The following is a 14,222-nucleotide window of genomic DNA, read 5'->3' on the forward strand; positions in this document are numbered from 1 at the left end:
AAAACAAACATATATAACATCATACAAGACCCTCATAACTCACCCTACCACCAACACCTTGCATTTTGTTAAACCTTTTTAACTAATGATTAAGGAGCACTGTAAAAATATTACTACTAACCAAAGTATTTTTCCCCTAGCCCTCCCTTTTGTTATCTTTATATCATTTGTATATGAACATACATAAACAACTAAGTGTATAGTAAAAGTTGTGAACTTACAAAGCAAATGTGCATAACATCATACAGAGGTCCCATACATCAACCCTCCACCAACACCTTGGATTGTCATAAGACATTTTTTACAAATTATGAAAGAATATTGTCAAAATCTTACTAGTAATTACTGTCCTTATCTTATATTTGGTGTGTTCCCCACCCCTCAACCCACCCTATTATTGTTTTTTAAATATTTTTTTAATGACAGAAGTTGTGAACTTACAAAAACAATCATGTGCATGGCAGAATCCCAAACAACACTCCTCTATCAACACAACCATGCTGGTTGCACATTTGTTACAGAAAAGATAATATCATCTGATTGTTACCATGTGCATAGCGTACATTTGGCTCACATTTTCCATACTGCCTCATTATCAACACAGTACATCTTTCACATAGATGCAAGAATATTATATTATTACTGCTAACCGCAGTCCATAGGTCACTCCAGTTGTATTTTTCCCATACGTTCCCAACACTCTACAGTAATGTATGTTTGTTCAAGGTCACAAAGGACACTCTTAGAGCTGTACCATCAACCACAATTCTCATCCACCTCTTGGTTTACTGTGCTATTCAGTTCCTAGATTATTCTCCAGTATTCTATCAATTGGCATTTATATCCTAGGCTGCCATTTTCAGCCACATCCCCATTTATAAACTAGCTGTTATTATTTTTTACCACCCACTCTATACATTTCCACACTTTTACAGTAAAACTGATTAAAACTTCTATATACATTAAACACCAGTAATCCATCTCAGTCCTCCTCTTATCTCCATTAAGAATCTACCACCTACCTTCAGGTCTTGAAGATATTTTCCTACAATTTCTTCTAGAAGTTTTATGGTTTCTTGCTTTTATTTTTGTTTGTTTTTTAATCCATTTTGAGTTAATTTTTGGATACGGTTTGAGATAGGGGTCCTCTTTTCCATCTTTTGGCTGTTGATATCCTGTTCTCTCAGCACCTTTTTGTTGAATGGAATGTTCTGCCTGAGCTGTGTGGTTTTGACAGGCTGGTCAAAAATCACTTCACCATATATATGAGGGTCTGTTTTGAACCATCAGTTTGATTCCATTGGTCTATATGTCAGTCTTTATGACAGTACCATGCTGTTTTTACTGCTATAGCTAGGTAATATGATTTAAAGTCCAGAGATGAGGGTTCACTTTTCCTTTTTATAATGTTTCTGGCTGTTCAAGACCCCTTACCTTTCCAAATAAATTTGATAATCTTGTTTTCAAATTTTTTTCAAATGCTGGTGGAGGGAAGTGGACTTGGCCCAATGGATAGGGCATCTGCCTACCACATGGGTGTTTCGCGGTTCAAACCCTGGGCCTCCTTGACCCATGTGGAGCTGGCCCATGCTTAGTGCTGATGCGCACAAGGAGTGTCCTGCCACGCAGGGGTGTTCCCCACGTAGGGGAACACCATGTGCAAGGAGTGTGCCCCATAAGGAGAGCTGCCCAGTGCGAAAGAAAGTGTAGCCTGCTCAAGAATGGTGCTGCACACACGGAGAGCTGACACAACAAGATGACGCAACAAAAAAGAAACACAAATTCATGATGCCGCTGATAAGGGTAGAAGCGATCACAGAAGAACACGCAGCGAGTGGACACAGAGGGCAGACAACTGGGGGGGAGGGGAGAGAAATAAAATGAATAAATCTTTTACAAAAAAGCTTCCACTCTATAAAAAAAATGCTGATGGAATTTTTATTGGGGTTGCACTGAATTTGTTTATCAGTTTGAGTAGAATTGACATCTTAATGATATTTAGTCTTTTAATCCATGAGCATGGAGTGTTATTTAGGCCTTTTAAAATTTCTTTTAACATTGGGTTGCAGTTTTCTGAATACAAGTGCTTTACCTTGTGGGTTAAGTTTATTCCAGTCTATTTGAGTCTTATCTGTCATATTTTATTTTCACCACTCTTTTGACACTTTCAGTTACTTTTATTGATATAATCTTCATTTCTAGACTCTCTTCCAGGCCTCTCTCTCCTGTCTTTTCTTTTCAGGCTCTAGCACACCCTTTAGATTTCCTGAAAATCTGGTCTCTTGCTTAGAAATTCTCTCAGTTTCTGTTTATCTGTGAATATTCTAATCTCACCTTCATTTTTGAATGTCAGTCTTGCTGGATATAAGATTCTTGGCTGGAAGTTTTTCTCTTGTAATATCTTAAATATACATACCACTGTCTTCTTGCCTCCATGGTTTCTGGTGAGAAATCAGTACTTAATCTTATTGGGTATCCTTTATATGTTATACATTTGTTTTTTCTTGCTGTTCTCGGAATTCTCTCTTTGTCTTTGGCATTTGACATTCTGATGAGTATGTGTCTCGGAGTTGGTCTATTCAGATTTTTTCAGAGAGCTCTGGGTGTTTGCTAACTGCCCTGTAGCAGAAGCTGACTCTAGGAGCTCCTTACTGTGCCGCCATCTTGCCGGTTATCCTAAAATCCTTTCTTTTTTTCTTTATACAAGTCTATTTTTATTTGTGAAAAATAATATACAGTGGAAGCTAATTTTGTTTTTTAAAATCAAAATTCATTTAGTGATAATGTATATTTTATTAAAAAATTAAAGTAAAATACGGACATTTGATAGTTTAAATCAAGTATCATTCATGTAAAATCATGTAGCATGTAAAATTTAATTAGAAAACTCATAGTTCACAAAAGTACATATATTTGTCAGTGGCTCATGAGAATGTTATCATAAATTTATTTATACAAAACAAAATTCATGGGCTTGACATTTAGTACTGTAAGATTTTATGCTGAATTCAGATACTTTTGTTAATAAGGTCCACTTGAAATAACTGATTAAGACCACCAGTGACTTGATGTTTTATTGTATAACCAAAATCGATTGGCTTTATAATATGTCTAGATCAATTATTTCACCAATAATTTAGATAACAGAGATCTAGTTGAAAACCTGACTGCCGTACTCTTAGCAGGACAATTAAAATGCTAGGAGCTTTGATTTTCATTTTCATGAATACATACAAGATAAATTTGTATTTTACAATTAAAATTTTACAAAAAGTCAAGCCCTGAAGTTATTTTTCAAGAAAAAAATTATGTTAAAACTTTATTAAGAAAAAAAAGAGAGGTAATATGTGAAAGTATTTTATTTAAAATGTTAAGCCCCAGCACCACTTTTCATTATAAATCAAGTTTAACCTTCTACATACTAATGTTATTTTGCCATCCCAGAATCAAAATTTTTTTTTAAAGATTTATTTTTTATTTATTTTTCTCCTCTTCCCCCCCAGTTTTCTGCTCTGTGTGTCCATTTGCTGCGTGTTCTTCTGTGACCGCTTCTATCCTTACCAGTGGTCCCGGGAATCTGTGTTTTTTTTGTTGCATCACCTTGTTGTGTCAGCTCTCCGTGTATGTGGTGCCATTCTTGGGCAGGCTACACTTCCTTCTGTGCTGGGCAGCTCTCCTTATGGGGCGCACTCCTTGCACATGGGGCTTCCCTACGTGGGGGACACCCCCGCGTGGCAGGGCTCTCCTTGTGTGCATCAGCACTGCACATGGGCCACATGGGTCAAGGAGGCCCGGGGTTTGAGCCACGGACCTCCCATGTGGTAGACGGACGCCCTAACCACTGGGCCAAGTCCACTTCCCAGCAGTCTTACTCTTAACTTGTTCTACATGGAGATAAAATTCTTTCTTTTTATCCAATTATTTGTGAGGAAGTCATTCTTAATTTTCAGCATCCCATAATAGGTAGACCTAAAGTAAGCCTTACTTTAAGTTTTCTGAAATATCATGAAGAATTTGTAAAGTTCACGTTATTGAGTTTGTTATTAAACATGCCTGCGTTCTTGAAGAAAAAGGGAAGGAAAAAGGAGGAAAGAACCAGATTTTAGAGGCGGGAAGAAATCAGTCAGGAAATACAACATTTTGGGATGGCACGGATGACTGAAAGAGGGTACTTTTATCTTGCAAATCGGTTCTGAAGAAATTTCGTGTGTTTGTTTTATTTCAGGTGGATATGAGCCCCCACTTACGAATGTCTTCACCATGCAGTGGTTCCTGACTCTATTTGCTACGTGCCTCCCTAATCACACAGTTTTAAAGATCTGGGATTCAGTCTTCTTTGAAGGCTCGGAAATCATCCTTAGGGTGTCGCTGGCTATCTGGGCAAAATTGGGAGAGTAAGTGATTTTCCCCTTTCTGTTCTGTCTTGAGGTGTGAGAGCCCAAGCAAATTTTGTACTCTAATGTCTAAACCATCAATATTAAGTGTAAAGAAAAGAAAATGTGAATTTTGTTCAGTTGCTTTTAGCCTTCTGAAATCTCAGCTGGCTCATTCTTGTTGGCAGGGGCAGATGGAATCTATTTTGGAGGGAAGGGGCTGACTTTTTCTGGCTTGTAGTTCCTCCTCCTTAGTGCTAGTCTTCTGGTTAGTTCATTCTTTATCAGTCTCTCCATGGACACTGGTTGGGAAGAAGGAGAGAGAGAAGAACTTAGATGAAAGACTGGAAGATTTGGAAAGGAGTAGGTGGATTTATTGATAAATATCACAATTCGGATTATTTATGAATTTTTATTGTTTCTTTTTACTCTGCCTTTTTAAATGAGATCATATGTATAATGCCTATAGCATAGAAAAAAATAATGTCTTCCCGTTCATCAAGAAATGTTAAAATAAATATATTACTGCCAAAACTTATTATCACAGAGACTTTACTTACATTCTTTACAGTAGCAGACTTGAAAAATAAAGGGTATTTCCCCCTACCCCCCATTTCTGATACGTTATGACTATTGGAATAAAATTCTACCTTTTGGGTAATGGAAGAAACATTAGAGTGAAACTGTTAACAGTTAATAGTTAATTTAAGATGCAGAAAAGTTTTCAATTTTTCTTTTCTAGAGATATAAATGACTTGAGTGAGTACCTATAGACAACGTGTCAGACAACTAATAAATCACTGGTAGTGTTTTATTTCAAAAACCTTTTAACTAGTCTTTTTATTTATGATATGTTTTTTCCTGGGGAACTTGCAGCCTTTTTTACTTTTTGCAAAGAAAGATCCACCAACTATTAATTCAGACTTGAAAAAAACATGTGTGTAAGTGTTTTTAAACTTCACATAGTTTTTACCCTTGCCTTTGTTTTATCATACATGGATTTTCAGTTAGGCAAATAAATTTGTTGGTGTGGGATTTGGTGTACTATTTATTTATCTTCTTGTTTTCTCCCAATATCTGTTCTACTCTACCCCTTGTAAGCTTTTTAAACTTTGATTGTTTCTCTGGCTGGGATAGTCCAGTTACTGGGTGACTAGTTTCTAGTATTAAAATAGTAAAGCACTTTACTGTAAGCTGAGTCACTTCTAGTCACCTTTGTTATTATTTCTTAATAATGGAACAGAAGAAAAGAGGTGATTTTGATTTTATTCCCATCTGCCAATTATCTGTAGGAGCAGAACTTATTTCTATGGTCATCCCAGGCATGCCACGCTGTTGAAATAATAGCTACAACCAAAAGCCTGTACTTGTTAAATGCTTACCAAGGCAGGCACTGGCACTGTTGTAAGCCCTCTAGATGTATTAACTCAGTCCTCACCATCACGCTATGAGAGAGACACTATTCTCACCCCCATTTTACAGATGTGGGAACTGAGGCACAGAGAAGGTAGGTAAATTACTCATGGCCACCCAGTTAGTAAGTGAAAGGGCCTGTTTTTGAACCCAGGCATCCTGAATCTAGAGTCCTTACTTTTAATAAGGTGCATCTACTGATAATAAATGGCTGCTCCTTATGAAGAACTGTGATAAAATTTTAAATGTTTCTGAGACTTTGCTCATTATATTTACTTCTATTTCTTTCAAGCGTGCGACTTGTTAATCAAGGGAAAGAAAAGACAGCCAACACCATGGCATTCCTACAGTGCTAGGTAGTTTAAGCACTCTGTCACATTTAATTTTCCCAATAGCCTGCAAAGTAGGTAAAATTATTATCCCTCTTTTTTCAAATGAGAAAACTAAAAAAGTTTAAGTAACTTGCCCGAGGTCACACAACTAATCAGTGGCAGAACTGAGATTTAAATCTATCTCTCTGACTCAGGTGCCTGTAATCTTTCCCACAAACTTTCCATTGGAAAAATATAAATGTATCTAGCTAATCTCTAGGTTACCGCGCACCTGAGTAACATGTAGTTTATATACTGTTGACCATGGGGCCTTTCCTTTTCCTCTTGCTTCTGCAACTTGGAATCTTCCTTTCATTCACACTGAGGGCACTTTTGGAATATATGAGTTGTTGACTATCAGCTCACCTTCATTGGCATCTTTTACTTGTCCTTTCTTTTTTGACTGCTTTGGTTCACTCTGGCCTATCGTGGTATCTTGCTTGGTCTCCCCATCTGTTTTAGTTTGCTAAAGGCTGCCAAGGAAACATACCAGAAATAGGTTAGCTTTTACAATGGGGACTTATTAATTTAAAGTTTTGAGGCTGTAAGCATCCAAAAGCCTTATCAGGAGGTGCTTTCTCTCTGAGCTGCAGCTGTGGGCAGGCACATGGCAGTGTCCACTCTTCTCTCTGCTCTCCTCTGGGCCTCCTTGCTTTCAGCTTCTGGCCCCCTGGGCTTCCTGTCAGCTTCTAGGAGGTTTTCTCTGCATGTTTCTCCCATTTATAAAAGACTCCAGTAAGAGGATTAAGATTCATCCACGGCCATGCAGAGGCCCTTCACTGAAATAATTCAGTCGAAAGGTCCCACCTACAATAGGTTTACACACACAGGAATGGATTAGCTCTAAGGACACGATCTTCTGGGGGCCACCCAGCTTCAAACTGTCACAACATCTCGCCCCATGCTTGCCAGGCTGCCCTAACCAAGGGCACATCTGTTCCCACACTCCCTATTAAAAGCATCTCACGGCTCTTATCCTGCAGGGGCTCAGCCCTCCGGGATCTGGGCCCTGCCATCTCTCTCCTTCAGCTTGCTCTGCCTTCTGCCAGGCCTTGCATCCACTGCCTCCACTGCCCCCACAACTCAAGCCGTGTGGGACCCTTTGCAGTTCCCTGAAAAGAGCCTGCTGTTTCCTGAATCCATGCCTTTAGATGCTTTTTCTTTCTTGTCAGCCTGGTGAACATTTTTCAGAACTCATCTCAAGCATCATTTATTTTCTCTACCCACTAAGTTAACTGGGTTTTCATTTATGCTGACACTATACTCTGAATTTCTGTAGTAACCCTTTAGTTGATTTTTTAAAAAATTGTGGCAATGGGATTTGAACAACACTTCAGAGCCTGAGTATAAAATATATTTTATATATAAATATAAAAAATAAATGTGATATAAGACACCATGTTTTTTTGATGACTGTATGAAAATCCTCCAATATTAATGTATGTCAAATCAATGTCTTACTGTTGGTGGGAAAATAGCTTTCTTACTATACAAAGAACAGTGTAATAGATAAAAGAGAAATACCCAGTGTTCTTTTCTTTGGGCTATTTTTTTTTCCCTTCTAGAAGAAGGATTGAAATCTGACCTGCCTTACTTACAGGTTGCCAGAGTGACAGATTCTTTATTTACATGTAGAACTGAATGCAAGAAACAGGATGTAATCTCCAGCTAGCAGCAGCAGCCTGAGAAGAACTAAGGAAATTCTGCCTGTGAGAACATCTGTGAACTGATGAAATACGCAGTTAAAGTTCTCGATTGTTTGTCATCTTTTACCTTTACTGTGATTTGGTTTCCATCTATTACCGATATCACAGTTTGCAGATTAAGAGCAAGAGGTTCCCTACTGGGCTAATTATTCTTCGGTGTTCAGTTTTGTGGTTGTAATTTCTGACCAGTGGTGGGTACTCTGATCTGCGGAATGTGTCACATGGAAATAAGAAGGGTGCCACAGGCTGGGTCGTGAGACAGAGAGAGCAGTGCAGGGATGATGGGTCTCATCCTTAATGAGTACCTAGAAGTTGCTTAGGGCGTTTTTATCTTTCCTCCACATACAGCATCAGGTGCTAGGAGTGTGTCCCAGGCATTTTAATTTTTGTTGATTGCTGTCTTGATTGATTTGATGGCAAAGACAGCACATCGTGTTGCACCTGCAGTGTACATTTGTTATACTGCATGAGTGTCATAACCCTATCTTTTTTGTCTTTTTTCATCCAGGCAGATAGAATGTTGTGAAACAGCAGATGAATTTTATAGCACCATGGGGCGCCTTACACAGGAGATGCTAGAGAATGACCTTCTGGAAAGCCATGAACTCATGCAGGTCAGTAGGCAACGTGGCCCCATCTTGGTTCAGGGAGCCCCGTGTGCTGTGGGAACTGCCAGTGCCAGGGCAGTAGTCCTGGCATGTGTGCTTAGCCAGCCTTCTTAGTTTTTCAACTGACCAAGCATCTGTATAATTTGAATGAATCTAACTGTGTTACAAGAGGAAGAAGAGATGAATGATGGACATTTGTTGTGGGTTTCATTCAAATGATGTTGCTTGAAAAATCACTAAGTGCAATACAAAAGTAAATTTTAAAAACTAGGAAAAAATTCCACATCAGTATTTTTGGGTGCTTATTCTGAATCTGATTCTTAGCTTTATTACAGGAGACTTGTGGGGTGAAATAATTTTGGGGGAGGACTTACTGGGGATAAAAAGGATATTGAGGGAATGGATATGGCTCAGTTTGTTGCACACCTGCTTCCCACATGGAGGTCCCAGGTTCAGTGCCTGGTGCCTCCTAAAACAAAACAAAAACAAGTAAACAAATGAAAAAACCAACTCAGGGGAGCGGATGTGGCTCAGTGGTTGAACACTGGCTTTCCACAAAAGAAATCCCAAGTTCAATCCTAAAAAAAAAAAAAAAAAAACCAATATTGAGAGCATTTTGGTATATTTTACTTTGTTTTGCCCACATTTGCAACTAAGGTTATTGTATGTGAATCATAAATTTCAATACGAAAGACTGGAAGGGTTTTGTTATTTTCTGAGATGTTGCCATATCTCAATATCATATTCACCATGTTATTAAAATGGGCAGTGAATATAAAAAAGATAGCAGGTGTGTTAACACTCATTTCCACTAGGTTCTATCATATAATTTTGTCCTCATTCTCTTCTTATGCATCTGACTGCTGCTTATCTTCTGTGTTCTTCCTCTTGCTCACTGGGCCTTCCTCTTGCTCACTGGGCCTTAGTTTCTTCTTTCTCAGTGATTTCTCTCTCCTCTTGCTTGTTTTCAACTCTTTTTTTTTTTTTTTAAGATTTATTATTATTATTTTTTAAAGATTTATTTATTTACTTATTTCTCTCCCCTTCCCCCTCACCCCGGTTGTCTGTTCTCTGTGTCTATTTGCTGCATCTTCTTTGTCCACTTCTGTTGTTGTCAGTGGCACAGGAATCTGTGTCTCTTTGTTGCTTCATCTTGTTGTGTCAGCTCTCCGTGTGTGCGGTGCCATTCCTGGGCAGGCTGCACTTTCTTTCATGCTAGGCGGCTCTCCTTATGGGGTGCACTCCTTGCGCATGGGGCTCTCCTACGCGGGGGACACCCCTGCGTGGCACGGCACTCCTTGTGCCCATCAGCACTGCGCATGGGCCAGCTCCACACGGGTCAAGGAGGCCCGGGGTTTGAACCATGGACCTCCCATGTGGTAGATGGACGCCCTAACCACTGGACCAAGTCTGCTGCCCTAAAGATTTATTTATTTATTGTTCCCCCTTCCCCTTCCCCTGCCCTGCTGTTTTTGCTGTCAGTGTTGTCTTCTCTTTTCATTTTCTCTCCTCCAGGATTCACCGGGTTTCAATCCTGGAGACCCCTGATATGGAGAGAGGTTCCCTGTCAATTGCGCCACCTCAGTTCCTGGTTTCTGCTGCGCTTCACCTTAACTCTCCCCTTGTCTCTCTTTTGATGCATCATCATCTTGTTGCTTGACTCTCTTCAAAGGGCACTGGCTCACCACATGGGGGCTCACTCACCAGGTGGGCAGTCATGTGGACAGTGGTTCACCACGTGGGCACTTGAGCTCACCACATGGGCAGTCACTCACTATGCGGGCAGTGGCTCACCACACTTTCTCTTCTTTTTCACCAAGAGGCCCCAGGGATCGAACCCAGGTCCTCCCACATGGTAAGTGGAAGCCCTATCACTTGAGCCACATCTACTTCCTCTTTTCAACTCTTTATGCTGTGCTTCATCCCTGAGGTCATTTTGGGTGCAGGGGCCCAGTCAACAAATGAGAGAACTAATAATGAATTCTGATTTAGGTCTGGAGAAGTAGGGACCATCCATATTTTTGCTTGTCTGCTGGCAGTCCCAGCTCCTTCCCAGAAACCCCACTCTTAGCAGATAGCTATTCAATTTATTGAGAATATTGGCCACTCAATATAACTTCTCTGACCGTTCATATTTTTATCTCAACTTATCTTTGCATTTTCCTCTTTTCTTCTTTTCTGTCTTCTCACAGGAAGAAGTGTTCCTTCTGATCCTGATATCTGTGTTCTGATTCCAAATTCTCTTACATATCCTGGGCCACTGCTTCACCACTCATTCTCTTGGTGGAAAGTGCCTTTATTGAGAATCATTTTATGTGCCATAGCCACAGTTGGCATTTTCCACATATAGGATCCTTTACATCCTAAAGAACTGTTTGATTCATATTACAAAGTAGGATTCTGAGATATCATCCTTCCCTCCCCTACTTATGAAACTTCAGTGGCTACTCACTGCCTATGAAACAAAACAGATTTCTCAGCTTATTGTCCAATGCTCTGGTCTCTCTGGCCTTAACCTATCTTTTCAGCTGTAGTTGCTATTACTCCCATTTCTATCCTGCTTTAGTAAACCAGATTGTCTTCCATGCTCCCAAAAGTGCCTGGGAATTTTCTTCCTCCACATCTTTGTTTTCTCTGCCCCTTCTTTCTCTTCTGCCTCCATATGTTTTAATCCTGCCTCCTTTTGAAAGTTGCAGTTCAGATGCCATCCTCTTTATGAAATAGTCTCTGATAATCGCAGTTAAAATTGTCTCCCATTTCTTTGAATCACCAGAGCATTTGATTTGTACCTCTCTGCATGGTTTGAGGGAGTTGACGAGGAGTTTGGTATTCAGGGACAGGGTTGTGGAAGACCATAAGCCATGGGAAGAAGCTTGGACTTGATCTTGTAGGTTAGTGATTCTGAAATCATGCTTGCTGGAGCCCTAGGCTTTCTGTGGAGGCTTTGGAAGGAAAAAAAGAGTTTTGGACCTGAAATATTTTAAGGAGAGGAGGGAAATTATTTGAGTTGTGTCTTATGTCGAATACTTGGGCAGTCCTGTGAAGGATGGATTTGAAGGGGTCAACAACCAGAAACCTGTAAAGAGGCAATGAATGTAGAGGCAAAAATGGAGTAGATTCCATACTGAGAAGATGAAATTGACTGGACTTGGCCACTGAAAATGGATGTGGAAGTGAGGGGGAAGGAAGTGGCAACCTCCAGGTTTCTGGCTTAGGAGAAAGATGGCAAGTTTATGGGAGCAGGATGATGGGTTTGTTTTCAGATAGGTTGCTTTGGACCTACACTTTGGCAGCCCCATCTTTACCTTCCCAGTGCTTTGTAACAGGAACCTATTGTACTGGTCATAGCTCTTTTCCTGCCTGTCCCTCTGGAGGCCTTGCTCATTCCCCTGACAGGGCTTGTATTTCCCTCTGATGCTCCATCTGTGAAAATCCTATCTGCTCCATCCTGGATCCTGCGCTCTTGCTTCTCTCCTCCACTCCCAAGGTACCTCTGTTATCTTAGCCCTCACTGATGATGCCTCCTCTGTGTTTCTTCAATACTTAAGATTTTCAGCAATGGATTTAATGCTATTTATAGAATATCTCGTATTGTTTGGTATGTTTCCAAGCATGTTAATCTCATTTCTTTAATGAAGTAGTAAGTTTCTCAGTAGGGACCATGTATTACTCCATATCCCTGCAATACCTAGGACAGTGCTAAGAATACATCTGGGATCTCCGTGAATACACAGATGCATAGAACATTAGAACATGAGGCAGTGATTTTCAGACTCAACTGTGTATAAGAAAGACCTCAGGAGCATATTAAAATGCAGCTATCTGGCCCACAGGTGATCCTGACGCAAGTAGCTTTTAGACAGCACTTAGAGAAAAACTAGCTTAAAAGACTCTTAAAGATCAACTCACCTAATTCTGTGACTTTTCAGAAAGGAAACTAAGGCTTGGAGAGCAAATTGCCAGTTTCTGCGATTGTCTAGAAGTAGACCCAGGCCTGAGCCCAAATCCTTAACTCCTCGCTTAAATGCTTTTTTTCCCACCCAACACACTGCTTCTACCTTATTCTGAATGTCCTTTTAAAAGCTAAAATTCTCTTCAGGAGAATATGGCAACATCTTTATTTCACTTAAAGTTTAAAAATTGTCAGAAGGAGTGAGAGATATCAGAAGACTTGATTTTGTTGGACGCACACTTTGTCCTTTGGGAGTTTCCTTCCAGTCTTAGGTATTAGGAGAAAATAAAATGTTCTTACCCTGCTTTAAGAAAATTCTAGAGGAGGAAATGCAGACTGTGAGTTGACTGATTATATCTCATTTTAGTAGCATTTCTCCTGCCTAGGAAAACATTTGTATGAAGATGAACTGAACCTAATTTGTACAATTTATGTTTTCATGTTTTCTTTAAAGCATGTCAGTAATGAAAAAGGAAATCAAATTCCTTTTTAGCAGTGCCTGAATATAAATGTCTATTTACGTGTGTGTTGGTAGCTCAGATAGTAAATAGGCTTGTTGGTTTTCCTTGGCATAGAGTATCAAGAAGAGAAATGGTGAGAGTCATTTAAAGTCACTCTCTTTTCTGTATTCGCTGTTTCTGAAAAGATTAATTCAGTGGCTCTGATCCAACTATGGTGGGCTATAGATCTGTCAGCAAACCTGAAATGGCTTCACATGAAAATATATACTGAATATAAGAGCTTTATTTTTGCACCAAAGAGATGAAAGGATTCTTCCCCTTTGGTCTTACTTATTTCTTTCAATTCTAAGTCCTATATGCAACATAACCTACTCTAGTTTTTGTTTTGTTTTCTGTAATCACATCATTCTTATCAGCAATGGTCCTTTTTGTGTTGTTAGTATTAGAAAAAAAGATAGGGTAAATGCTGAGGAAGTAGTGTATCTAGATTTCAGGTAGACTTTTGACAGTCTGTCCTGTAATCTTTGAGGGCTATATGGAGAAAAGTCATTTAGATGCTATTGATATTGTGTATAGCCCAAGGTATTTGTTGATGATTTCCTGTCATCTGGAGAGAATTCTTAGGTGTCATGAGGTGGGATTTGCTTTTTCCCATTGGTGATGGGGTAGAAATTCCAAGGAGGTGGATGCTTGTTCAATAGAAGAATAATGTTTGATTAATTAGTGCTGTCAAAAATTGAAACCATCTGCCCTGCAAAATAGTGCATATCCATAACTGGAATTGCTTAAGCAGCTTCTTTATGACCATCTGTTGGTGATGTTCTAGAAGGGACTCCTGTGTGGGAGGAAGGTTGAACTAAATTATGTTTAAATTCCATTCTAATTTTGGCTCTGAGATGATTGCTAAAATTTCTTTCTTGGAATTCATTGTAAATCACCAATTTCCAAAGTTAGAATCCTAGATCTTGTCTTGTTCTAAGCTTATTGGTTACCTTAAGGATGTGATGGTATGCCAGGAATACTCATGGAACAAGCATGCCTTAGATATGTGAGACCTTCAAATTTGTGAGTGAATGTATGTGAAGAGGTACTATAAACAAGTTTGTTTCTTCTTTGAACTTCTAATCAAAAGTACACAGTAGAGAAATGAAGATAGGAAATAGAAAACAAAAGCTCAGTAGTGTTTAAAACTAAAAGACAATTTTAAAAAAAGCTCAGTGGAACCAGTTTTCTTGGTTGATCAAGTGTCTTTAGGCAAGTGTCCCTTGTCTACCAGGAGGAGCCCAGACCATCTGTCCTGAGGGAGAGTAGGGAGAAGTGGGAGCAGCGTGCCCTTCC

The 14,222-nt window shown here is 39.5% G+C and overlaps 1 protein-coding gene across 3 annotated transcripts in view; it reads left to right on the forward strand.

The window, feature by feature from the left end:
* Positions 1 to 14,222, forward strand: part of TBC1D30 (TBC1 domain family member 30) — a 114,477-nt gene that overhangs the window by 86,565 nt on the left and 13,690 nt on the right. For all 3 annotated transcript variants that reach the window (XM_058308370.2, XM_004449534.4, XM_004449533.3), the window contains 2 exons: positions 4,226 to 4,394; positions 8,372 to 8,477. In XM_058308370.2, the coding sequence (XP_058164353.1) occupies positions 4,226 to 4,394; positions 8,372 to 8,477 (275 nt within the window). The remainder of the gene's footprint in view (positions 1 to 4,225; positions 4,395 to 8,371; positions 8,478 to 14,222) is intronic.

The sequence above is a fragment of the Dasypus novemcinctus genome, chromosome 12, assembly GCF_030445035.2.
Source record: "Dasypus novemcinctus isolate mDasNov1 chromosome 12, mDasNov1.1.hap2, whole genome shotgun sequence".
NCBI classification, from domain to species: Eukaryota; Metazoa; Chordata; class Mammalia; order Cingulata; family Dasypodidae; genus Dasypus; species Dasypus novemcinctus.